This window comes from Chionomys nivalis, chromosome 8 (genome assembly GCF_950005125.1).
Source record: "Chionomys nivalis chromosome 8, mChiNiv1.1, whole genome shotgun sequence".
In the NCBI taxonomy this organism is placed as follows: domain Eukaryota; kingdom Metazoa; phylum Chordata; class Mammalia; order Rodentia; family Cricetidae; genus Chionomys; species Chionomys nivalis.
The window spans coordinates 19,815,787-19,840,276 of record NC_080093.1 but is presented as its reverse complement, the minus strand read 5'-3'; the positions used below and the strand labels follow the sequence as shown (position 1 = coordinate 19,840,276).

Sequence of the window (24,490 nt, the reverse complement as noted above, 5' to 3'; positions counted from 1 at the left end):
GTAATTAATAATCAACACTCAGACCCTTCCCTTCTCTTTAGATGTTAAAAACGTACAGATCACCTAAGTCTCATCATGGCCTTAGCTTGACTTTCCAATGTAGTATTATCCAATCTATTTCACACACCAAATTCTTTTGCTGTCATCCAGATTAATGGGACTGATGTATTTTTATTTTCATAAAATATATCACCAATTTATTGCGATTCCCAGGAGGAGTCAGGAAAGGAATACTACCACAGTGAATACAGATATTAGTTGTAGGACATATCTCAATTCAGACCTTCAGAATCCGAAAAAGAGACAAGAGAAGTGCTGGTCTCGTTGAGTTGTATGCTGCAGCCCACTGAGTTCAGCCAGTGATGGCCCATTATACCCGTGCTGTCCGGGCTACACCTGCCGGGAGTTCCTGGTGGCTGCCATCAATCAGCAGTTGGGGGAGTAAAAGGACCCGCTTTTAAACACTTTACCAGCTTCCACCAGTCTCAGAGTAGGGGATTGTAAGAGAGGACGGCTGGGAAAGTAGCCACTGTCATAACCCCACACTGGAGCTTTTTAGAGAGAGAGTTCAAAGACAACTGTTTCCCACCCCCCGGGAAACTCCTGTCCAGTGGAATTGCCACTGCAGGGTGAGGACAGCCAGCCTGAGTAAAAAGGCCAGATTCTGATGTCCTCTCGGTCATCTGGAAGCTACACAGGCAAAATCATGCCGGGCTCCTCTCATCATATTTAAAACTTAAGCTGTAGTGGGAGCGTGTCCCCGCCCAGTCAGGGGTGTTGTGGGTGCTCCTTAGACGTGGCTCAGAGGGAAAGAAGAGAGGCAAAGCGATGATTTTTCTCATCTCCTCATTTTCAAAATGATAACTTCTCTTGGTCATCACTACAATTTAGAAGATTGGTGGGCCTGTCAACTCAGAGGATAAAGGCATCTGCTGCCAAGCCTGACAGTCTGAGTTCGATCCCTGAGAGAGCCCACTCCTGCGAACTGCCCTCCACGTGCGGGTGCTTATACTAAATACATTAATACAAGTAAAAGATCGATTGACTTCATGCCAGAAGAAAATGGGATATAGTTATAAACTGGTTTGGGCCAGTTCTCAGTGAGAGAATCCAAAGAGGAAGTTCCTTCTGAGGAGTGTTTGCCACCGTCCCTGTTCATGGACAGAAACAAATTACAGTATTTTTGATGGAGCACTTCGGATTTGTTCCCCATATTTCATTCAGGCAAAACTAACCTCATTCTCTCTTTAGGAGTATGAAAGTCAGGCACAGAAGGATATGTCCATCTCAGATGTGAACTCTATCACCGCCCAAAGGATTAATTCTGTCAATTTCCTGAGAAAGGTAATGAGAGCATGGTATTGTCAATGTAGCTGGTTTACTTGTGTGAGCACCCGTCTGCTGGGTGCACGGTAGATAGTCTCCACAGAGACTCACTGTGAGAGCACAGTGTCTTCCTCTTACCTCATCCTAATTAACACTGTGCTTTAAAAGCAAGGCTTAGGATATGCTCTAATAATGAGTTTGCCATATTAGAAAATAGAGACATGTGCTTACTTCCAAAGAAAGATAACTCATATCATTTTACACCTTGTGGGACATCCAAGAAGGAGGTGAGCTGGCTCTACTGAGGGCTAAGGGAGCAATTGCTGAGGATGCCTGATAGAAATAAACAAATCCTAGGAAGGAATACTAAGAAAGCTGTGTGAACTTGTGTAAAGACTGTGATCTGAGGTTAGTCTAGACCTGCAAGGTTGGCAGGTTTGCATAATAATACTAGAATCACAGATAATGGAAAATGTTTACCCTGGAGACTTATTAGGTCTATAGATTCTTAACCCTTGATCTCACTGGAGTGTCTGTCAGTGTTTGCTGTGTGCTGCTGAGCTTTATATGTGTTCCATGGGACATAAGTTGTGTGCACTAGATTTTTTGCGGTTGAATTGGCATCATGGGTAGCCAAGGCTGGAGCTATAGCTGTAAGGTGTTCAGTCCCAGCTAGGTTAAGGATCAGTAGACAATGTTTTGTTGAAATGATAGCATCTAAGAAGCTAGCGCAGTTCTTCAGAGTGGTCCTTCAATTTGTTTATTCAGTGACCATTACTGAGTATCTGCTATGAGTCCTGACCTCCCAAAGTTATATTCTAGAAGAAGCCATAATAAAATAAAATAAATATAATAAAAATAAATATTTGAGAGAATGGAACATGTTATTAGGGGAAAGAGTGGAAAATGATATGAACTTTGTCTTTCTCTCACGTGTGTGTATGTGTGTGTACGTGTGTGTGTCTGTGTGTGTTTAGGGGGTATAATTATAAATAACATGGTCAAGAAAGGAAGCCCATAGGAAGGTAACAGTTGGTCAATAACTCACTACTGGTTCATTTAGACCTGAGCTAGGTGGGGAAGATAGTCATAGAATTTCCTGGAAAAGAACGTTCCAGCTAATAGAAATCTACATGTTTGAAAACTCAACTGAAGCCCATCTGTCTTATGGGAGAAACTGCAAGGAGCCCAGTCCTAAACGGTGCCAAAGGAGATGAAAGAATAAAATTCCTGCAAAAGAGAGGTCTGGTTCAATTTCAAGAGGGCAGGATATTTTGCTCATTCTCTGCCACCATTCCATTCCCTAAGCAATTCAAGCAGGTAACCAAGCTTTAGGTTTATTGTCCCCAGAATGATGTGTGGCAGGACAGAAAGCTGGAAGTCACCAACTCTACTTTCTGGTTTCATGTCTGAAAGCCTACATCTACTATGAAGACTGGAGTTGGAGGAGAGGGAAGAGTTTCCTGAAACTTTTGTAGTTAGTCTTAGAAGAATAGGGAGTTGAGCCAGGTTCCGTGGTACATAACTGTAATCCCGGCACTTGGGAGGCTGAGTGAGGATTGCAAGTTCAAGGACAACTTGGACCACTTAAGATCATGCCAGCCTGTGCTATATACTGAGACCCCGACTCCAATTTTAAAAAGAAGAAGAAAAGATCAAGGTTTATAGCAGCAGCAGTGAAACTCTCAGCTCTGATTGACTCTCTCCCATGCTGGTGGAATAGGACCTATACTTAGCGTTAGATGGATTCTCAGCTCTGATTGACTCTCCCCCATGCTGGTGGAATAGGACCTATTATACTTAGCGTTAGATGGACTTAAGGGAACCACAAGTGCAGGTTTCTTTTAGTCTGTGGGCGGGGGTGATTTATGTTGGACTCTAGGGATTGTTGTAGAAATGAGCTCCCGGGACTATCTTTTTTCTTAGAGAAAACTATGTCTAGCAGTGCAGACAGACCATGAGTTAGCTGGGAAAACTGAGCAAGGAACTTGGATAAGACAAAAGGAACAGGGCTGGAGAGTTGGCTCAGTGGTTAAGAGCATTGCCTGCTCTTCCAAAGGTCATGAGTTCAATTCCCAGCAACCACATGGTGGCTCACAACCATCTGTAATGAGGTCTGGTGCCCTCTTCTGGCCTGCAGACATACACAAAGACGGAATATTGTATAAATAAATAAATATTTTAAAAAAAAGATGAAAGGAACAAGAAAGGTAAAGGTATAGAAAGAATTTTCTTTGACATAACTGAGTTTTGAGAATAATTTTAATAGCGGTAGAAATGACAATATTTCTACTTACCTAACTTCCTTCCTCCTCACTGCTTGAAAACTCAAGGGCTAAAATACACAGTGTACCAGAAGCATTGTGAATACATAGCCTTAAACCAGAAACATTGAAAATACATAGCCTTAAACCAGAAACACTCCCTTTCTTTTAACTTCTGGATTTTTCTTTAGGTGAGAAGGTTGATAATGAAAAGAATCATCAAAGTCAGCAAATTTAACTTATCAGATATTGTGGCTGACTATGAAGAAATTGTATCTACAAGGTACTTTAGAATTATAAAATGTGCAAGTAAACCCTTAAACTACTATCATCATAATCCTCTGGGTTCTCTGTATTTTAAAAATATTATGTCAAATGTCAAAACTGCAGTGATGTGTTTGTCTAAGTTGTTCTATTACCAGTAAAGACTCGGGAGTCAAATACTGGGGTGAAAACCTAACAGATCCAAAGAGCAGCAGAGGGGCCACCAGTTGACCTTCTCTCTGCACTTCCCAGATCAGAGACCACAAAATCTCTAAGTCCCTCCCTACTCCTTCCTGTGCATCTTCTCTACCCATATTCTGTCTTCTTTATGGCTCATTCCAGTCAGCTAGTTGCTGTCTCTGCCCCCTGATTCAATTAACTTTATTTCCACAGTCTCAGAGTATCACAGTATGATCAAATATCCCACAACATTTCCCCCTTTCAATTTAAAGTAAAAGGAAAAGTTTTAACTCTAACACAATAAAACTATATACTATAAGGACAATTATCAGGTATTGACTAAACAAAAAGGAAAAATTCACTGAATGTCCCTCCTGATGCTGTTCTGTGTTTCAGCCTCTTATTTCTCTCATATCTCTGTTTCTTTTGCTTTAAAATTCTAATCCTCATGCTCCTACCCTGGAATGTATAAATTTCATCAAGGCTGGTCTTTGACATATGTGTATCCTGTAATTTCTTTTCTACCAGAGCCAATTCTCTCTCAGCCTCAGCTGATAATTTTCTTGGACTATTTAAGTCCTTATCACCATGTAAGTTTTGAAATAAATTACTTACTTCTTGAGTTGTTAATCCAAAAGTGAGCCATAGACAGTTTATATCTCCCAGCAAATTTTGAAAATGAATGAAGAGTTCATAATTGATCTCTCCTGATTTGTACTTTCTGTGGTTCAACTTTCTGTAAACCTATATTATATCCTAGGTAATTAATCCTAGTCTTCTCCTCTTTGTGTATTTTCAGGAACAAATTGTAATCCCCAACAAGGCAAAATTCTCTTTATTTTATTGAACATTTTTTCTAAGGTATCTGTGTCTGAGTCATCCAGTGAGATAACCATATATACAATGGTAAATTATAGATTGAGGAAGCTGTTTGTGAATTATTTTAACAGCTGTTGTACAAAATATTGACACAATGTAGGGCTGTTTGACATTCCTTGTGGCGAGATCTTCCATTGGTATCTTCTAAAAGGTTGAGAATGGTCTATCACTGTAATAGACCATTCCTTATGTAATAAGGAAGGCAAGGGAACTCCAGGCTGTAAAGAGACCATTGGCTGGATCACCTTATTTATAGCTCTCAGATCCATTACCATTCTCCATTTTCCAGATTTTTTTTTAATGGCAGATATAGGAGAATTCCAAGAACTGACCGATTATTCGATATGTTGAGCATTTAGTTAGTCCTGAACCAACTTTTCTAGTGAGTGTAATTTTTCTGATGACAAAAGCCATTGTTCCACCCACATAGGTTTGTCAGTTAGCCATATTAAAGATAAGGCTGTTGGTACCTTTGAAAGACCAACAGCTGTTGTGCCCTGTTTATGTACAACCTGAATGTTTGGTGACCATTCTTGATAATACCTTTTAATATATCTTTCAGAATCATTATTTTATGGTTTGTTTCTGAGGTTAGGAGAATGTTAATCTGTGTTTCCCAGTGCTGTAACAAATCATGTTCCCATAAATTAATTGTTATGTTAGCCACATATGGCTTTAATTTTCATTTCTTTCTTTTTGGTTTTATACACTCAACCCACTTTGTACTTGTTTGACCTGAGATAAAGTTCCAATATCTATTTACTTCCTGAAGAGGCCAATCTACCAAAATTTTGGTGAAATTATTGTTACAAAGCACCTGTGTTTATCAAACCTTTAGTTACAATGCCATTTATTCATATTTTTAGCTTTGGTCTTTGATCATTTATAGAAGTTTGCCAAAATACTTGTTTTATGATTGCTCCTGAATTTTTTGTTTTATCTAATGAAGCTGTTCTGCCATCAGAGTAGTGTGGCTTTTTAACAACAGACATGAAGTCATTTAATTGCTCTGTGGATGAATCTCTCCAATACTGACCCTTGTTCAGTTGGAACAATTGGACCAAATTTGATATTGGGGCCTCTGGGAGGCCCTCAGTGCATTTCCTGATAGCAAAGGATTACCTGTTGGCACCACCAAATGTAGTTAGTAATTAAGTCCCTATTGTTCTGTTGACCAGTAAAGACTCAGGTATCAGATGTTGGGGTGAAAACTTGCTGGCTCAGGGGCAAGAAACAACCAGGTGGCCCCCCTTTTTGATCAAGCAAGAGAGTTTCTTTCCAGCTATCCCAAACTAAAAATACGGCAAAACTCCAAGCCCTTCCCTTCTTCTTCCTGTGTGTCTCTCTGGCCATCTTCTTGGTTCTTCCATACTCTCTATGGCTAATTTCTGTCAACTAGCCCCTTATCCAAGGTTGATTTTTTTTTATGAGCACCTTCTTGGGGTTTCACAGTGCAATTAAATATCCTGCAACATCTCAGTGGTGCCAGGGCACTGAGCTGCACAGGGGCAGGTGGCAGAGCCTTTACTGGGTTATCTCTATTCTCCAGAGCCCATTATGAAGCCCAAGGGGAGAGTCAGGAGTGGGTCTGATCCCCTCTAGAGATTACATGCAAATTCTCAGCATCACCTGTAAGGTTCTGAGTGTTGTGTGATACTGAAATCCACTGCCTTGTATTTTCAGACCTTGAGCAGAAACTGCTGTGACTATGGATTTAAGTTGTCATCATGAGCAAATAACTGATTCAGAGCAGTGGAGAATATTGGGATATTCTGTCATTTTTGAGAAAGTGCTTGCTTTAAGAAAATTAATAATTGTGGTGAAAGGTCAATGTTTTATAGCTTTATCTTGCTGCTTTTGGCTTCTTTTTGGAGTGTGTAACCAAAGAGCTGGTGCAATTATATGCCCTCCCAGTCTAAGGGGTTCTAGCACTGCTTCTTTTCAAAGCTCAGAAATAATTTCTACTTCAGGTTGAAGAGAACCCTGTCCCCTTCCGTAATGGACACAATATGGTTCAGAATAATGGCCTTATTAGCAATTATCTTAAACACTAGCATATTTAAAACAATGTTATTTTGTGTGTATGGAGCTGATCACTCTTTACTCTTTAGCCAGTTGACAGATGTGATTTGTAAGTTCATTGAACCACGAAGGAAGTTAAAGCCTCAGAGGAAAGAAAGAAGAAAAGTCACAGCACAGACTGTCTCTGACGGGGATATAAAGATTCTGGTCAGGATCCTGAGGGCCTACAACATTCCTACCAGAAAAAAAATAACTCATAGGTAAGGTGATGGGCTCCAATGTCTGAAGTTGCAGAAAGTCTCTCTTAAAGGTGCTAAACACCTTCACTACTTCATCTGTGAAACTTTGTATTTCATTGATGTTTCAATGCATAATGCCTGGAGATGTGGCTCAGAGACAGAGCTCCTGCCCAGCACATGGAATGTTGTGAGTTGAATGTCTACCCACACACATACTTACATACACCCATACCTACAAATCACATGCATAAAATGAGTAAGGTTTTAACTCCTCATTTGGCTAGTCAAACCTATTCACGATGTCACATATTAAAAGTTTCTGGAGTAGCTCAGAAGTATGAGTGTTTGCATAATGTGTTCAAAGCCCTGGCCCAAAACAAATTGCCCAAACCAAGCAAAAATGTTTCAGAGGTGTGGGATTCCCAAAGTAGCCTTAGTGTGTGCTTTGGGGGTACTTGTCACATGAGCATCCTCCATGTCACCAAGTCAATTCTTCTTGGTCCTGTTCCCTACTGTGAGTTTCTGAAGTTTTCTATGGCCAACTACTTCATTTACTGTCATGGTGGTGTACCCTCCCTGTCGGAAACAGAACGGTGGGAAAAGCAGGTGGGACACACATTTTGTTTCAGGAAGTCTTCCAATGTGGAAAGGCTCATTGTGTTCAGAGTCCCTGCAACTACAGCCTGTTCTGCCTAGGACCCGTTGGTAACTCTACCAAAGTGGGGCATCACCTATCTTTCCTGTATGCACTGATTACGTTTTATTTGTATTTCTTGGGATCAAAATAGACTTTACCTACCAAAGGCTAACCAAATTAAGGCCCTGTGAATATTAAGCACCTATTTCATGAAATGTATCCTGAATATTTAGGGGCAGAGATTATTGATAAATATGAATATTACTACCCAAATGCCCCAGGAATATCAGGCATTTCCTCTTCCATGTTTATCACGTATGTGCTCTGCTTGCTTTGATAAGCTTAGTACAATTCATGGATTGTACTAAGACACTTTTCTTACTGGCTATTCATTTATATGTAAAGCCTTTTAAAGATTTTGACTTTGTTTTACAAACTACAACCTTATTCCATGACACAATTGTTTTCACAACCGATGCACATCCTAATGGCTGTTTGTGAAGAAAGGACATAAAATTGCTGTCATTTCTATAGCCATCATTCTTCAGAAGAAAATATTCTAACACACACACACACAAAAAAAAAACAAAACAAAAAAAAAAAAAACACCAAAGTAGGAAGACTATATTCCCCAAATATCACATTTTCCCCTTGGTGCTGAAAACCAGTGAGCATGTTGCCACTAGATCCACCTTGTACTTCAGTGGTCAGGAACCACATTCCAGACCAGTGATGCTCCCCAATGTGATATGACGATAGATAGATAGATAGATAGATAGATAGATAGATAGATAGATAGATAGATAGATACCTCAGTAAGACCCAGGGTAATCCTCATGCATACCAACACTACTGTTAAAACTATGTCTCGATGTTGTTTTTCCTGAAGAACTTGGGGTACGTCTACTTACTTGAGGTCATCCATGTCTCGCCATAGACATCAAGAAGCAATCAAATCTGTAGCCTCGAATGACTTCTTAAATGAGGTACCTAACATCTTATGTACAATATTGGCTGACTGCTCTCAGTTGCACCTGGCAACTGGTTTATTCATATCTACATTCTTCCGATTTCAGTTATTTTCCTTTAACAAAAGAAAGGTATTGCTGATGAATATAATTCACATCATCTCACTCTCTGCTCTCAGGTCCTACAGAACAAGGTATAAGCTCCTCACTCACACACAGAATCTTTGATAGTCTAGCTCTTTTTCTGCCATCTGTTTTCATGTCTGTCTACTGTACAGCTATGTTGTCTTGGCTTCCAGTAGTTGTTCCCTCTGCTGGAAATGGCCCCCACCCATCTCCATGCTCTTAACCAGATAAGCACAGCAGTGTTTCAAAGCCTGAGCTCAAACAGGATTTCCTCTGTGATGTTCATCTTGGCCTCACCTCAGAAACACACCCTTACGCTTTCCTGAAACCCCCAGGTGCAAGCTGGTTCTCTTGCTTTATTGCTTACACTGCGTGGTTCTTATTAACTTGTCTGTTTAGTTGTCCATAAAAACCTTTAAAACCTTTAAGGAAAAATTCTATTTGTCTTTGGATCTTTAAAGAGTGCCTGACTTAGAATAAGAGCAATAGATGTTCGCTAAGCCGACGACTAAACAATGGCTATTAGAAGAACTATAGAAACTAAAGAAACAATGATCTAACTTTTTGCTTTCCTCTGTCTTGTAAGATATTTTGAAAATCCAGTCAGTGTTTACTCTGCGTTTCAGGGTACTGTGCACCCTTTCATAGAAGTTTCTTTTCAACACACTGTATATCAAACCAATACTGCAAGCGGGTCTCATCCATGCTGGAATGAAGAAATCAGAGTAGATTTTATGTAAGTTGGAGTCCATTTTCCTGCAGTTTCTAGTCAGAGTCATTCTGCAGTGAGGGAGCATGCTCACGTATGCTTGGGTGAGTGTGCATGTGGAGGTAAGTAACGTCCACCTTTTTTCTTGGGAAGGGGTGTTGTGTGAGACTCCTTGTAGGAAGGTACAAACACCTTATCACCCCAGACAGAGAGTCAGTGGCAGGCCACCGAGATAATTCTACAAAATCCAGTTTGGAAAAGAATGAGTGTATTGTAGCTACTGACATGAGTATAGGTGAGGGCTTACTTATAGAAGCATAAATGACTCAAGGTAGCTGCATCACTAGAAAAGCCACCCCAGCCTGGATGTGACATCAGGAAAACTAAAGTCCTGGGGTGCTGGGTCAGTGTCTGCACTCCTCAGCAATCCTGACTGCTTATATAACCTCAGAGGTGGGACTTGTGAATCTAGTATGTTTCAGGGACTTCCTGAGATTTGTGAGTTGTTTACTTCATGAGTCTTAAACAGTCTCCCTCTAGGATAGAAGTGTCTCAGTTCCAAGACTATCACTATAGCACACACAGTATCTCATTTTCCTAGTACTCACAAGCCTTTATAAATATATTGATACTGTTAGAGAAAGGGGGTGGACTCGCAGGAGTGGGTTTCTCTCTTGAGCTATATGAAGAGCCAGCAAGAAGATCCACACCAGATACTGCATACCTCTGTATTCCCAGCTTCCAGAACTGTGAGAGATAAATGTCTATTCTTTATAGGTTACCTTGTCTGGGTGTTCTGTGGTTGCAACATTAAATAGACTAAGACACTTTCATCCCTTATCTGAACTTCTGTATAGTCCACTATTGAGTGAAAACACCCTGATTACTTAACCCTTTCTTGTCTTACTCCCCTTCGCAAACAGCACTGATCTGTACATTCCTGCACTTGTCGTCTAAAGCACATTGTTTTAAGTTAGTGGCTCTCAAACATCATAGTCCCCTAGACAGATTCTTAAACATAGGCATATGGACCTACCTCCTTAGTTTCTAAGTTTGTAGGTTTACTGTAGTACCCAGTGATTCCATATTGATCAAGATTGTACAACATGTATGTGCTTAATCAACAGTGTATTTCCTTTGCTTTATTTTCTTAAAATTTTAGCCATTTATATTAATATTTTAGATTATTTACATTTTTTCAAGAAAGGGTAAAACCATATTCCCTACAAGATTTCTTTATGTAAAAGACATTTTAATAAAAGTTAATAAATCAGATTTCAACTTCCAGAAGAAACATGTCTCCAAGTTTTCACTTGCTTCAAAGAAGAAAAGAAAGATAAATATGGGCTTGACTAATCCCATAATTGAGTGTGTTTAGAAGCACGCCACTCCATATCATTTTCTCTGATGTCACTGTGCTTTCCAGCAGGGCACACATTTACTGTCTACTTCATAATCAAGTATCCATAGCTGCTAAAAACTAAACATTTTTCAAATAATATACTTTTATTTTGAGGAGTGGGAAAATTGAATTTTTATTCCTATATGTAAGATAATTTTCTACGAATATTTTACATTATTTCATGGTCCATATGGCAACATAATTATTGTGTGTGATTATTTATATGATTTGACATTATTTATGTTTTATCTATGGACTGGAGAGATGGCTCAGCAGTTAAGAGCACTGCCTGCCCTTCCAATGGTCCTGAGTTCAATTCCCAGCAACCACATGGTGGTTCACAACCATCTGTAATGAGATCTAATGACCTCTTGAGGCAGAAACCTGGTCAGTCATCCTGTTCTAACTCCTTGTTCCCTGTGACATTCCAGTGATTAAAAACTATATGCATGACTGTAGAGAGTGGTGTAGTATTTCTCTAGTATGCATGAGGCTCTGGGTTCAATTCCTAGCACTAGAAAAGGAGGGGGAAAAGCCTACATGCAAATGTCACATATGGTTACAGTAAATAAAGACTAATTAGTGAGGTCTAGTTTGGAGGATGAATTGTGGCAGAATTTGAGGCAAGTTTGAATAGACTATATAACATAAGATAATGCAGAGGATTTGGTAACTTAAGGTATACCAAATAGACAAACTGAAAAGTGTCTTGAAGTGATTCTTGTCCTTTCTTGTGCTAGCAGAGTGCTGTAAATACACATAGCCTCCCCTGCCTTGAACTGGGCATTCCAACCATGAAATGAAATCCCAGAGGAACAAAGTAGGATAATTGGCTTGTTTTATTTCTTGGAAATATAAAAAACGTTCAATTTAAAATTGTCAAGGAACATAACCAGTGTTTTTCAGTGGTTGCTGCCAGCACCGTTATCAGAAAAGTATAGGCATTACTGGAGATTCCTTGAAGTAGTACTTGCTTAAAACAAACAAACAAACCCAAAACTTTAACATCAATAGCAGTAGCAATTGTGTGGTAAAAAGTGAAAATATTGCCAAGTAAGGGGCTGGGCTGCTTGCTACTCAGCAGCCAAAAGTTGGAACCTCAGGGTTGTGGGCATCCTGGGATCAAGGGAGCTGCCATCCCCAAAGCTCTATCTTAGGAAACTCAAGGGCACAAAGGGCTCTTAATGGTAGGGAAAGAAGTGGAGTGAGTCCAGGAGCAGGAAGGCTACAGGCTGGGCTGAGCCATCACCGACCAGGGCAAGCATTTCCTTTTTATCTGCTGCCAGCACATCTCAGTTGACCTGACCTCCTGGTAGTAATTCCTAATTTTTTTTCAGTGAGGCATACTACTTTTCTGCAAATTAAGCCCCCCAGCAATGTCCATGTTTTGTATTAGTTGTTGAACAGAACTAAAGAGAAAGAAGGGTGTTACACACGCTGGAGTAATGTAGTGGTCACCGGCTGGCCTGGGAACTGTAAATCCAAAGATGTCTGGAGTCTTGGACATTTTGGTACATCTTCTCTTGTGCCAAGCATTGTCGTTCTCTGCCTGGCTCATTTCGTTTAATATAATCTCCAGATGAACCCATGTTGTTATCTATTTTTATTTTCATCTTAAGAGGAATATAAAGTAAATTATAGTACACACATTAGTTCTAATGTACAGTAGAAGCCAGGCTTCAAGACATACAGCTTTTTCTAAGTTTAAACTTTACAAAGGAAAAGATCATATGTAATTTATTATACTTTATCAATGATGTGCTTAAAAAAAATTAGTGGATTTTGAAAAAAAAACTTCAACATTCAAGTGTCCTTTTCTTGTTTTCAGCTCACCAGGACATGATTACAGCTTCTCTAGTTTATCGAAAATAAAAGATAATATACACATCAACATTTTTGATGAAGTGGTAATTGAGAAACATGAGGTAATGTAGGGAAATGTCTGGTTAATGTTGAAATAATTATGAGGTCAAACTGAATGAAATCTTGGAACATATTTTGTGAACTTATTTTGTTGTCTGTTTCTGAGACAGGAACTCACTGTGCAGCCCAGGTTGGCCTAAAGTCACTGTGTGGCCCTGGCTGGTCTTGAACTTGTAGCCCTCCTATTATGAGTATATGCCACCAAGCCCCATGTAATTTGCTTTAATGTGATATGTGTAATATTTTCTTAAAAAGGTTTGAGTCAATGTGAAATAAAGTCAGACACATGACAATCCACTCCAAATGTAACAAACCATAGCAACCTACAAAAAGGAAGGATGGTAGACGGGCCAGAACGTGAGAGAAGCAGATGCTTAAGACTGACCTTTACATATCATTTAAAAATATGAGCTTTTTAGTAGTAAAGACAGAAAGATAGGCAGAAAACTTCACAAATTTTTCATTATCTGATCAAAGAAAGCATACCACTCTACACAAGACACCAAGTTATTTTAGGACCAGAATTTTGTTGTGTTTGCTTTAATTTCAAAACGAATGACTGCCTTCCTGTGCATTAGTGAAAAGTCCCAACCCAATGCCTAGTACCATAGCAAGCTCTGTAGTAAGTGTTTCCTTCCAGTTTGCTTGGCATGAAAAATATAATAGCTGCTGTCTCCCCGTAGGTAAGTTAAATACTTTTGTATAAATTGCTTTAAAACCATTGGAACAGTTACTAGCGGTAAGGTCCACCCTGCTCACTGCCTTCAAGCCAGTATTCCAGATGGCAGGTGGTAGAAAGGATTTAGACTCATTCAAGAGCCTTCCTCAGCTCAGAGTTCAATCTTGAGGAGGAGCTCGGATGTGCGGAGGGCTTTATCAGGACGGAAAGGATACTTAGTGAAGTGACGACCAGCAGACTACACGCGGAGTTAGGTCTTTGTCCTCCAAGGTATCTCTTTTTCTCTTCTCTGAAACATTGCCATCATGGTTCTCAGCCACCTGGTGTTATCTCCTGTAGTTCTGTTTAGACAGACATCTTACTAACCAACACCTCCCAAGTTAAATGTTCAGCAGTTTACATGTGTGTGTTCTGTGATGAACAGAAGGAAGGGGAGTTATAAAAGTCAACAGATGTTCTGGGTTATGTGAATCTAAACCGAAAGCTTGTTGGAAGGTTCTACCCTTGGCGAGGGAGGAAGGGGACACCACCTAACCAGCATGGTGATCAGTGAGGTGGCAAATGTTGTAGACAGATCGCACTCACATCCATTTTTGTTAGTTTGTTTTTTGTTTTTTTGAGGCGGAATTTCTCTATGCTGCCCTGGCTGCCCTAGAACTTGGTCTTTGAACCAGGCCAGCCTTGAACTCACAGAGATCAACCTGCTTCTGCCTCGTGAGTGCTGAGATTAAAGGTGTGCTCCACCATCACCCAGTGTTAATCTAAATTGAAAGAAGTAATATTTCATATCTTAGCCATTTAGATGAGCCTTCTCTTCTAGGTATGTCCAACCTGTGACCCACAGGCCACATGCATCCTGGAATAGCTATGATGAGCCCCAACCCACTTGCAGATGACATCATACATGACATCAAAAAATTAGACACTCATACATTAGGACTTAGAATGCCAGGGAAAAGGACAGACCTTGCCAAAGAACTGACATGCGTGCAACCAACCTGTGAAAAGGACAACAGGAAGGGAAGGGGAAGTGGAATGGCTCTGCTGGGGGCAAGGCCCTGGAGAAGTGGCCCTCTTATGGCAGCTGGTTGAAGGCAAATGATTCTAACCGGGGGAGTGGAGGCTCTAGGTCAGAGAGGATGGATGAGACCCTGCAGTGCAGAGCTCAAGATTAGATTGTCAGACAAACTCTTAGCGGCAGCGCCTTCAAGCCAGCTTCCCAAGAGTGTACGAACATTCACATCAAAACTGTACATGAATTCTTAGTAAAAGCCAAAGGTTAGGTATTAAATGGCCATTTGTTGACAGCTTGCATCCAAGGGTTTACTGTGAATACTTTTCTGGTTCTGTCTCAGTGGCTTGTTTGACAGATGGGAATAAGCTGACTGACACTGAACTCCACTGTAATAATGTGTTGCATTGTTCTGGGTCAGTCTGCACACGTCAGGTGTTAAGATGTGCTTGCGGCAACGTTGGCACTGTGTTTAGAAGAGGAAACTGCCTTTATCAGCCTTTCCTCACGGACTGCGTTGTAGGTAACTATAGACTAAGCATTCCGTTTTCCCACAAAGGATTAGAACAAGTGACGAGATAAGCGTCCATTTGAAAGAGAGTCTGGGTTGATTATTGATCACTATTCTGTTTGTAAATGCCTCTTTTCCTCTTTTCTCTATGTGTTTTCTTCCTACTATCAAATCTTTTTTATGCCCCATTACAAGTCTCCCAGACACGTCACGGATTTTCAGCACTAGAGAAGACAGAGCTGTCATGAACTGCATTTGGAGCGGGGCTGGGCACTCCAGGCTTGGAGCCTGGGCTAACTAAATGATAACATCAATGTGATATGATAGCTCCGGAAAGAACTTAAATGAGCCCACTGTTCAGATGATGGTTTAAATGCTTAGGAAAGGAAAGCGGGGTTGGGGAGTGTGTATGGAGAAAGTACAAGGGAGGGGAGGGGGGAGTGAAGGATGGGAAGAAAGGACAAAGGAGGAGAAAGGGTTCTTTTTAAAGAGTTCACATCACAGCATATCATTGTCAGTGGTCTTCCAGTCTTTAATATACTGGTAGCCTCTTATCGTCCCTGCCTTTATCCAAGTACTTCTACTTTTTGTTGTTCTGATTTTATTATTTGTGTCTGTTTCTTAAAAAGATTTAGTTACTATTTATTTATGTGTCCGTGTGTGTTTATGTATATATGTGTGCACAGGCCAGAGGGATGTCAGATCCCCTGGAGCTGAAGTTAGTTACTGGTGGTTGTAAGTAGCCTGATGTGGGTGCTGGGAACTCAACTCAGGTCCCTTGGAAGAGCAGCAAGTGCTTTTGAGTACCTGTCTCTCTAGCCCCTTGTGTCTGTTTCTAAGGCAAGATCTTAAAATATTGTTCAGATTGGCCTAGAACTCATGATTCTTCTGCCTTAGTCCCCCAAAGGGAGGGGTTATAGGTATGCATCAGCACACTCAAATTCTTTAAGATCAGGGATTTCTGAAATAAAAGGGGGTGGGGCTTATTTAGCTATCACAGCTCCTAGTCACAAGGGGTCCTTGGACAAGGTCCTGCAACAAAGCCTGACAGCAGTTGTAAGTAAGTCAAAAGGACCCCAAAGCCAGGACATTTTTATAGTGAAAATGGGGGTTAGGATAGCATAAATCACTCTCGTTGAACTTACACTGGCTGGATACAAGAAGGGCAGGAAAAGCTGAGACAGGAGGAGAGTCCATAACTAGAGAGACTTGCTTCTGCTCGGCTGCCCTCGTCAGCAGGCTGTGCAACACGGGGCGCTGATGGCCTTAGTTCTGTTCAGCTTGTGTCTTGTTAACTGATTAATGTTCCCTGTTTTCCCTCCTCCTCTGGCCCTTGTGCTAAAATTTAGAACTTCACAGAACTTCTACCAGATTTCTCAACTTTTTTTTGAAAAAATTATTTGAAGTTTTATACTTCATTCTGTGTCTTTCGTTTCATTTATTTCTGCTTGAAGTTTTATTACATTCTTCTAATGTCCTTGTGACCATGACATCTGAATTTATTTGGGCAAATGTGTTCAATATCTGTTTGGTCTCTGACTCAATACTAAATAATAGAAGCATTCTAAACCTCTGTCCTCATCTTCAAACTATTTTGGACTGAATATTTTCTACCTGACTTACCTACTATTTTTAATTTGCATTATTTTCTATGTATTTTTTTATGATGTATTCTTCCTTAGTCTACAATTTTTGTATATTACATGTTTACATTCTCAAATGTTTGAGAGGTTTTAGTGTAAACTTTTAGTTTTACATTTTAGTTGCATCATTTAGTTGCATGCGCAACCGTATCATTTATTTTCTTGTTTCCAAGTTTTGTGGACTCACTGGTCCCACTCTAGGGCTGCCCTTTAACATTGGCTAATAAAAAGAGCAGGCCCTGCCAGGCAGGCTAGATTACAAAGAAGTCAGTCACAGCCTATGACAAAAGGAAAGTGTCATTTTGATTTGCAAGGCCTAGGTGCTGAAATGGCAGCACTGAAAGTGTTAAACTGACTCTTTGAAGATCTGCCTCCTGCTGACCTGCCCTAGCAGATACAAGAGGCTCCCAAACTGGTGATCTTGAAAATAAAATTCTTAGCTGTGTGTGGTTCAGGGCTGCACTTGGGAGGTATAGGTTCAAAGTCAGTCTCAACTACATACATGGGTTCATGGAGAGACCTTGCCCCAAAGGAATAAGACAGAGTGAGAGAGAAGGACACCCAATAAGATAGAGGTGCAAACTGCACCCAAAGACACCACACAAACACACACGCGCACAGAGAGAGAGAGAGACAGACAGACAGACACACAGAGACACACACACACACACACAGAGAAACAAAAAATGAATTGTTCTAGCTCCCTATGAGTTTGTAAAAGTATCCATCTTATGGGGGCCATTTTTTGAGTTTGACTTCAATTTGCTTTAACAGGACCATTGTCTTAAGAGCTGCAGTGCTCACTCCTACATACAAAAGAACTGGCTGGGCTCTGTCAGCTTCCCCTTCTCAACTCTTCTGCAACAGTCTGAGGTAACAGAAAGTTCTTTGCTAATTATTCCAAGATTTGTTTCTGTCTAATAAAAGCACTTTCTGATGTTATCGAGTCGGAGTCTGTGATTGACAGGTTGGAAGGTTATTAAAATGACCCTATATTACCAAGGGCCGTGGGGTTTAGAGTACTTACAGGGTGTGACTATCTCTAGGAGATACTTGTAAACTTACTTCTTACATTTTAAAAGTGTTAATTAAGACAGAAAAAAAGCAGCTAGTCTTAAGTCAGAAAGCAAAATTTGTATTTGCTTAAAGGCCTTTCTAACGCCAGACCCAGGTGCCAAGAGAAGCAGATCATAGATAATAGCTGGAAGATAGGAAGATGTTATAGGCACTCACATGAAGCCATAACAGAACATATTACCCATAAAGAGATCCAAGTGGTCAGAGGCGCAGGACTTCCTATAGTTGTGAATCTCTGCAGACATCTCTCAGCCTCAGACCAGGCTGTGTGTTGGGCAGGTAGTTAAGAAGTGTGGGTTTCAAAGATGAACAAATATGGATTATAATCCTGGCTCCCCTACTCATTAGTTCTATGATCTTTCACAAATTACCAACTCTTAGAACCTCAAATCTAACACTTTAAATAAAGATGAGGGCCTCACTGACGAGAAAACCCTGCACCAGCACTTGGTACAGGGTCTTACATAGCACAGGCTCACTAACCATTAGCCGCACTGCCCCTTCAATTTCTCATTTACATTCGTGATCCCTGTTTCCATCTTGTGCGGGGCTGTTTTTCCTGTCATTACATACCGCCCCCCCCCACACACACACTCCAGATTCAAATGCAGAACATAATGTGATCTTTCAGCATCTTCTTTGAGCCTGAATTAGATTTTTCTTGTTTTAAGGTTTATCTTACTTTGGATTCTGTCTACATGTGTGGGTATGTGTTCGAGAGTCCAGATGAGGGCATCAAAACCCCTGGAGCTGGAGTTGCAGGCTGTTGTGAGCCCCTGACATAGGCACTGGGGGCCATACCAGGATCCTCTGGAAGAGCAGAACGCACTCTTAAATACTGAGCCATCATTCCAGTACCTTAAATTAGATTTTCTAACCAATCACTGTGGTGTGGTAATCTGCTTCTTTAGTTCTTCCTTTTCTCGTTCTTTCTCTCTTTGCATAACACATATTGGTCTGGGGTCCAAAGTGTCAAGGGTGCCCATTGATCACCCCAGAGAGCCTGGTTATCCCCAACAGGAGTCCATGTCCCTGGAAGCCAAGTCTCTCCTGGGAGAAGACTGATTTGGGATACTGATTCTCATCACGTGTTCTTTCAGATTAGCGGGACATTTCAAGTGAACATTCCATCCGTTTTGCTTGGGTACACCTGGAGTAACACTTACGTCCCTCCTAGAGAAGACTGCAGTGGGCAGAATCCAAAAGAATGTACCTTCCTAAATATTTTTGCTACAATTGAACCTCAGATATCGTATATCACGTTCAATCCGAAACTAGATGAGGTAGGTTCCACCCCGAATTGTTCTGAAACAAATCATCAAAAGAGTGGAAACTGTTTTTAAAAACCAGTTGTAATTCCAAAGTTGTAAGTGAGCAGTGGTTTTTCTCTTGTTTTCTGGCGGGGGAGGAGCGACACAGTGTTGAACTATTTTATATCTGATTCTAGTTTTCAGATCAAATAGACATTTTGCAGCGAGCACAGACTTTTACCAGGAACTGTAAGGCCATGTTTCCCAACCGAAGAGTCGTGACTACTGTTTTTAACGGCGAAGGGATGCGGGTCTTTGTAACAAGATACATCAAGGCGTTGAATCCACCGCAGCAGCTTCTGGATATATTTCTCCAGGACTCGAATGCTACCCTTGTGAGTGACATTTTTTTTCTTTCAGTTATTGTTTTTAGCAGCTTCATTGAGATTATAGAGCACGTGGGAAGAGTCGGGTATATCTTTTATTTGGGGATTAATCTAGGTGATTCGTTCTCTTCAGACAATTTGTTATTTGTGAGTTACAGAGCTCTCCTAACAGGACCCTGAGAGCTAAAAATCAAAGCCTGGGTTTAGGTTGCTTTTTACTGTACTCTGCTTTTCCATTGTGATTTCTTCATGCCGGTGCCTCTTAATACCCACTGCCTTGGAACTAACAGTATTCTCGGGTGCTCGTGGAGTACTGGGGACATGTGACTTTACTGCATGAAGTTAACATTTTCTCCAGCATCTGTGGAGCATTGTGGGGCGTGCATGAGGTCGTCAGTGCAGAGTCAAGGCTGTGCAGGAAGGGGATCTGTCACACATCGCTGAATGTTAAAGCGGTTTCTGTGTGCTCCTTTTTTACCTTTGGGTCTTAGTCTGCTGCATTCTGGTGGGGAGGGGAATTCCTCAGTGTGGCTTGTGTTGTCGAGGAAGCAGGACACATTCCCCTTCTCCAGCCGCAGCAGCTCCGTATAAGTTTATAAGGAAAGAAACTCAGAAAGATTTTGAAGCAAAGCAAGTCAAACCTCCGCTGTTTTGCACCTTTTAAAAATGTTGACCTGTTGATGCAGTGTTACAGTATTTTAAATTCTAATAATTTATTACAACATAATGTAGTGCCTAGCAAGTGCTCTCTGGGTCAGGCCATCTGGGCCCAATCCCCAGAGCCTCATGTAGAATATTACCTTTGTGAGTCTGAACAAGTTACTTCATCACTCTGAGCCTGTTCCTCAGTCCCCTGAGAGGCCTGCCGTGTGCTCTGAGGGAGAATGTGTGTAAAGCACTGTGCTGGACAACGGACATATTCAGTGACGTCGGTTAATATTATTCCAGGACCTCATCGCTCGATTTGTATCTTTGATTCCTTTTACAACAGAAACATTGGATGAAAATGATGGTTTTGACATATGGATGACATCAGAGGTGAGAAGTGACGTCGTATAGTTAGCATGTGAAGTGCTTCTCACTTGCTTTTCCTCTTAAAGTAGCACTTCTTATGCAGTTTCTGCCTTGTGAAATGTGAAAGCATTGATAACTCATGTAGGCTTTCCAGCTCCCTAATGATTTATGGAAATAAATCATTAAGATGATTTGTTTTCAAAATTCAGAGTAATTCCTCATGAATACTTTTATTCCGTGGGAATTTTTAGCAGTGCAGAATTAAGACATCCTCCAGAGCAGTGTGGATTGTCTCTGAGGTCAGACTAATGTCACTCCTCAAATGTGTCCCTGGTCCCCTCCTCTGAATGGAGAGCTCCTGCAACTGAGCTCTTCCTTACCATCCATTTTTGGTTCTTTGCAGACAGATTGCCAAGTGGAATACAGGACCCATGCAATATTTGACACACACTTAATATTATCTGGAATTTACATTTAACTAGGATTCTATATTTTTTCCAAACCTGGAAACCTTCCATCCTACCTTAGCTTTTACTGAGTGGCTTTTAAATTGACCCACACGTATACTGTATAAACATATGTCTCAGCTATACTCTCTTTGAAGCAGAGGGACACTTGTTTTTTATTTCCTCTCATACTTAAATTTAGCGTTAAACATCTAATATGTATTTTCAGTTGAATAGTACAAATATAAGAGAGAGCTGGTGTGATAGTGGTGCACGCCTTTAATCCCAGCACTGCGGAGGCAGAGGCAGGTGGATCTCTGTGAGTCCAAGGCCAGCCTGGTCTAGAGAGGGAGCTCCAGCATAGCTGGAGAAACGTAGTGAGACTGACAAAAAAAGAAAGAAAAATAGCCCTGGGAGAGAACGGATGATCTGGAGCTGAGCTGACGGCTCTGCTAGCATTTACTTGGACTTCCTGAAGGGGTTGGATTTGGGCTAAAATGAACTAAGACATATAGAACTAACTTAATAGTTTACTTCCCTGCCTTCCACTAGGTGGGACTAAAGTGGACGTATGCAGATAGTTTTGCTCCAGGATCCAAAGATTGGTAATGGGTTTTCTGTACTTTGATAGTACATCTCCACTGACATAGTAAACCAGATCAAGCTGAGTTGAAAAAGTAAAAGAACAGGTTTTATGGAGGCCCAAAAATGTGAACCTATTTCCACCTTGTCTGAAGGTCAGAGAGTTTTAGCTTACTCAGAGTTGTTGACAAGAATTGTGCCTACACACCCTGACCTAGGGTGTGGTTGCTTAGTTTTTGGGACATTAAGATGGTCCATGTAGGTAGGTCCACTCCACCCTGATCAGAGAATTCTAGCATACTAGAATTTGAATTAGGAGGTTTGACTTAGGGATGGCTGCCTTCAGGATACTTGGTCTAGGGTAGGTTCACTGCATAAACAACAGAATGCTATTCTCATGAATTAATGCCTTGATGTCTAAAGTTTTAGAGCAATTAATTTTTCAAGTTGTCTTCTGTATCATGTTAAAGCAGTCTTTTGTCTTCTGCCCCCTGTTGTATTGGGGTGTAAAAATGTATGGAAAATTAAATGCATGGATTTCAGTATTCACTGGAACTCCCTCCAGGTACTATTCTGTTTCTGCTTTATTATTTTCATTTGCATCTTCATTCTCTTTACTTATTTTTTCTAATCCCCATGCCCCTACCCTGGTAAGTGGTATCTTGTCGAAGCTGGTCTCTGACAAGGTTTATTTTAAGCAAAGTAACTCCTGGGTGAGTCCTCCAGTCCCCAGAGATTGAGGCAGGAGAAGGAGCAGAAGACATCACGTGCCTTAACTAAAGGAGGAAGCTTAAATACCATGTAGACAAGGGGTGATGATGTATCCTCCATGAACTGGGTTTGTGCCCAAGTATGGTATACTTTAGGCAGGGTCTTGGAGAAGAGCTACTGTGGTTACCAAGAATGCAGAACTGGGCTTTCAGTGCCTTTTCTTTGTTGGAGATTCTCTGAGAGGGTGGGGCTTGGAGAGAGAAGAATGAGGCTTTCTGGATCAAGCAGAAGTGAGCTGGAGGTTCCTGCCAAACAAATGAGACCTGGCAGAAATGCTGTTTTTTAATCTAGATTCCTTTGAGACTGTCTAATCAAAACATGCTCAAGGGCATTATGGTCATGTTGAACATTTAAGAAGCTGAGCTGAAAACAAGCATTCAGTCCTACCCTGAGCATGACCTCTACATCAGTGCCCATAACTAAGGTGTTACTACGTGTTTGAGATTCCTCCTGACTAGTGTCTCTCCTTACTCTCCCTCTCCTAACCCTGTCATCTAGTGTCAGATGCAGCCGGGACACACTGATGTGGCTATATCTCTTGTTCGGCTTCCATAAAATGTTCCCACGCTGTTGAGTCAACAGTTGATGCCCAGAGCTTGCCCGCATCCTCATCCCACCCCATCTGCCTGGCCTCTCTGGGGCTGGAATGACCTGGGGACTGTGTGTCTCATCAGCACGTTGTCACTGGTACTCAACAGCAGATTGCTATTGTATCTGAGGATGAACAGTAAAGAAACTGCTGACATGGCCACTCCATGATATGGCTAAGGCCTTTGTTGTAGATATGAGAGAGAGAACATCCAGAGTCATCTGAAGGTGTTCAGGGCAGAGAGAAAAAGAGGTTAAACTGAAAATGGCCAGCAGGAGATAGAGAGTAAGAGAGAAAATAGTGAAGATAAGAGAGTTAGTGGGAGTTAGAGAGAGAAAGAGCATAGCAAGAGATAGAGAGAGGATGTGTACACACGGGAGAAAATAGTAGTACCAGCCAGGTTATAAAAAAGATGAATGGCTGAGGGGAAGGAGCCCTTAAGCTGGAGGGAGCTTAGGGTGGGAGGGGTGGGAAGGGCTAGGATGCTTGCATGGACCTTGTAATGTGAAACAGGCACCTGTGGCACTGAGGGAAGCTGGAGGCTAGCATGTGCTCTGACATGGTGGAGACAGCACAGCAGCCATATGTTCCTTCCCAGAGGTAAGGGAAATGACTCCTTCTGCAAATGGCAGCAGGTCCCACAAGTGCCTGAAGACTGCAGGCTTTTATCTGAGCACCAGACATCCTCCCATAGTCCAGTTTGAGCTCATCTCTGGATATTTGGACAGCCCAAGAGACCTAACAGCTAGCTATCATTTGAGCAATTAAACCACATCAACAGAAGGTAGAAATCCAGAGTTTTACACAAAATTTTCCTTTTAAAATAATTCTAGGGACTAAGGCCATGGTGGCACAAACCTTTAATCCCAGCACTCCAGAGGCAGAGGTAGGCATAGCCCTGTGTTTGAAGCCAGCCTGGTCCACATGGCAAGTTCCAGGACAGCCAGAGCTATACAGAGAAACCCTGTCTCAAAAAATTAAAACAAACAAAAAAATTCTAGGGACCAAACAAAACATACTTGTGATGGTGAGTTGTAGGCCACCAGACTGCCTTTCCCGCTGTCCCCCATTGCTTCTTGCTATACAGTCTTACTTGTTGTCCTATATCTGATCTCTTACCTCTAGCTCAGCTGTTCAGCTCTTTAGGGTAAAGATGTTTCTATTATGCTTCCTTATTTGGCATTATCTAACTCCTCATATTTCTTCCTTATTTATTTATTTATTATGTTTACAATATTCTGTCTACATGTGTGCCTGCAGGCCAGAAGAGGGCACCAAATCTCATTACAGATGGTTGTGAGCCACCATATGGGTTGCTGGGAATTGAACTCAGGACCTCTGGAAGAGTAGGCAATGTTCTTAACCGCTGAGCCATCTCTCCAGCCCCTTTATTGGTACAGGACAGTTGGTAGCCCCAGGGCCCCAAACATTGCTTTTCCCCAGATCCCGTGATTCCTTGTCAGGTATGCTTCCTTGGAGCTCGGGGCAGTATAGTGCTTGTTCTCAACAAAAATGCCCCGTTTTCGATGCGTATTGTCTGGCTACTCTATAATATTCATGTTAACTGTCTTATTATCAGAGTGGCCTGGTT

At 41.3% G+C, this 24,490-nt stretch overlaps 1 protein-coding gene across 1 annotated transcript in view; it reads left to right on the top strand.

Moving 5' to 3' along the window:
* The window catches only part of Cc2d2b (coiled-coil and C2 domain containing 2B), a 77,430-nt gene that overhangs the window by 40,122 nt on the left and 12,818 nt on the right, over positions 1-24,490 (top strand). The window contains exons 19-28 of the mRNA XM_057779277.1: positions 1,252-1,344; positions 3,782-3,873; positions 7,025-7,195; positions 8,701-8,797; positions 9,532-9,641; positions 12,845-12,941; positions 17,559-17,657; positions 18,962-19,144; positions 19,309-19,506; positions 20,446-20,535. Coding sequence (XP_057635260.1) covers positions 1,252-1,344; positions 3,782-3,873; positions 7,025-7,195; positions 8,701-8,797; positions 9,532-9,641; positions 12,845-12,941; positions 17,559-17,657; positions 18,962-19,144; positions 19,309-19,506; positions 20,446-20,535 — 1,230 coding nt within the window. The remainder of the gene's footprint in view (positions 1-1,251; positions 1,345-3,781; positions 3,874-7,024; positions 7,196-8,700; positions 8,798-9,531; positions 9,642-12,844; positions 12,942-17,558; positions 17,658-18,961; positions 19,145-19,308; positions 19,507-20,445; positions 20,536-24,490) is intronic.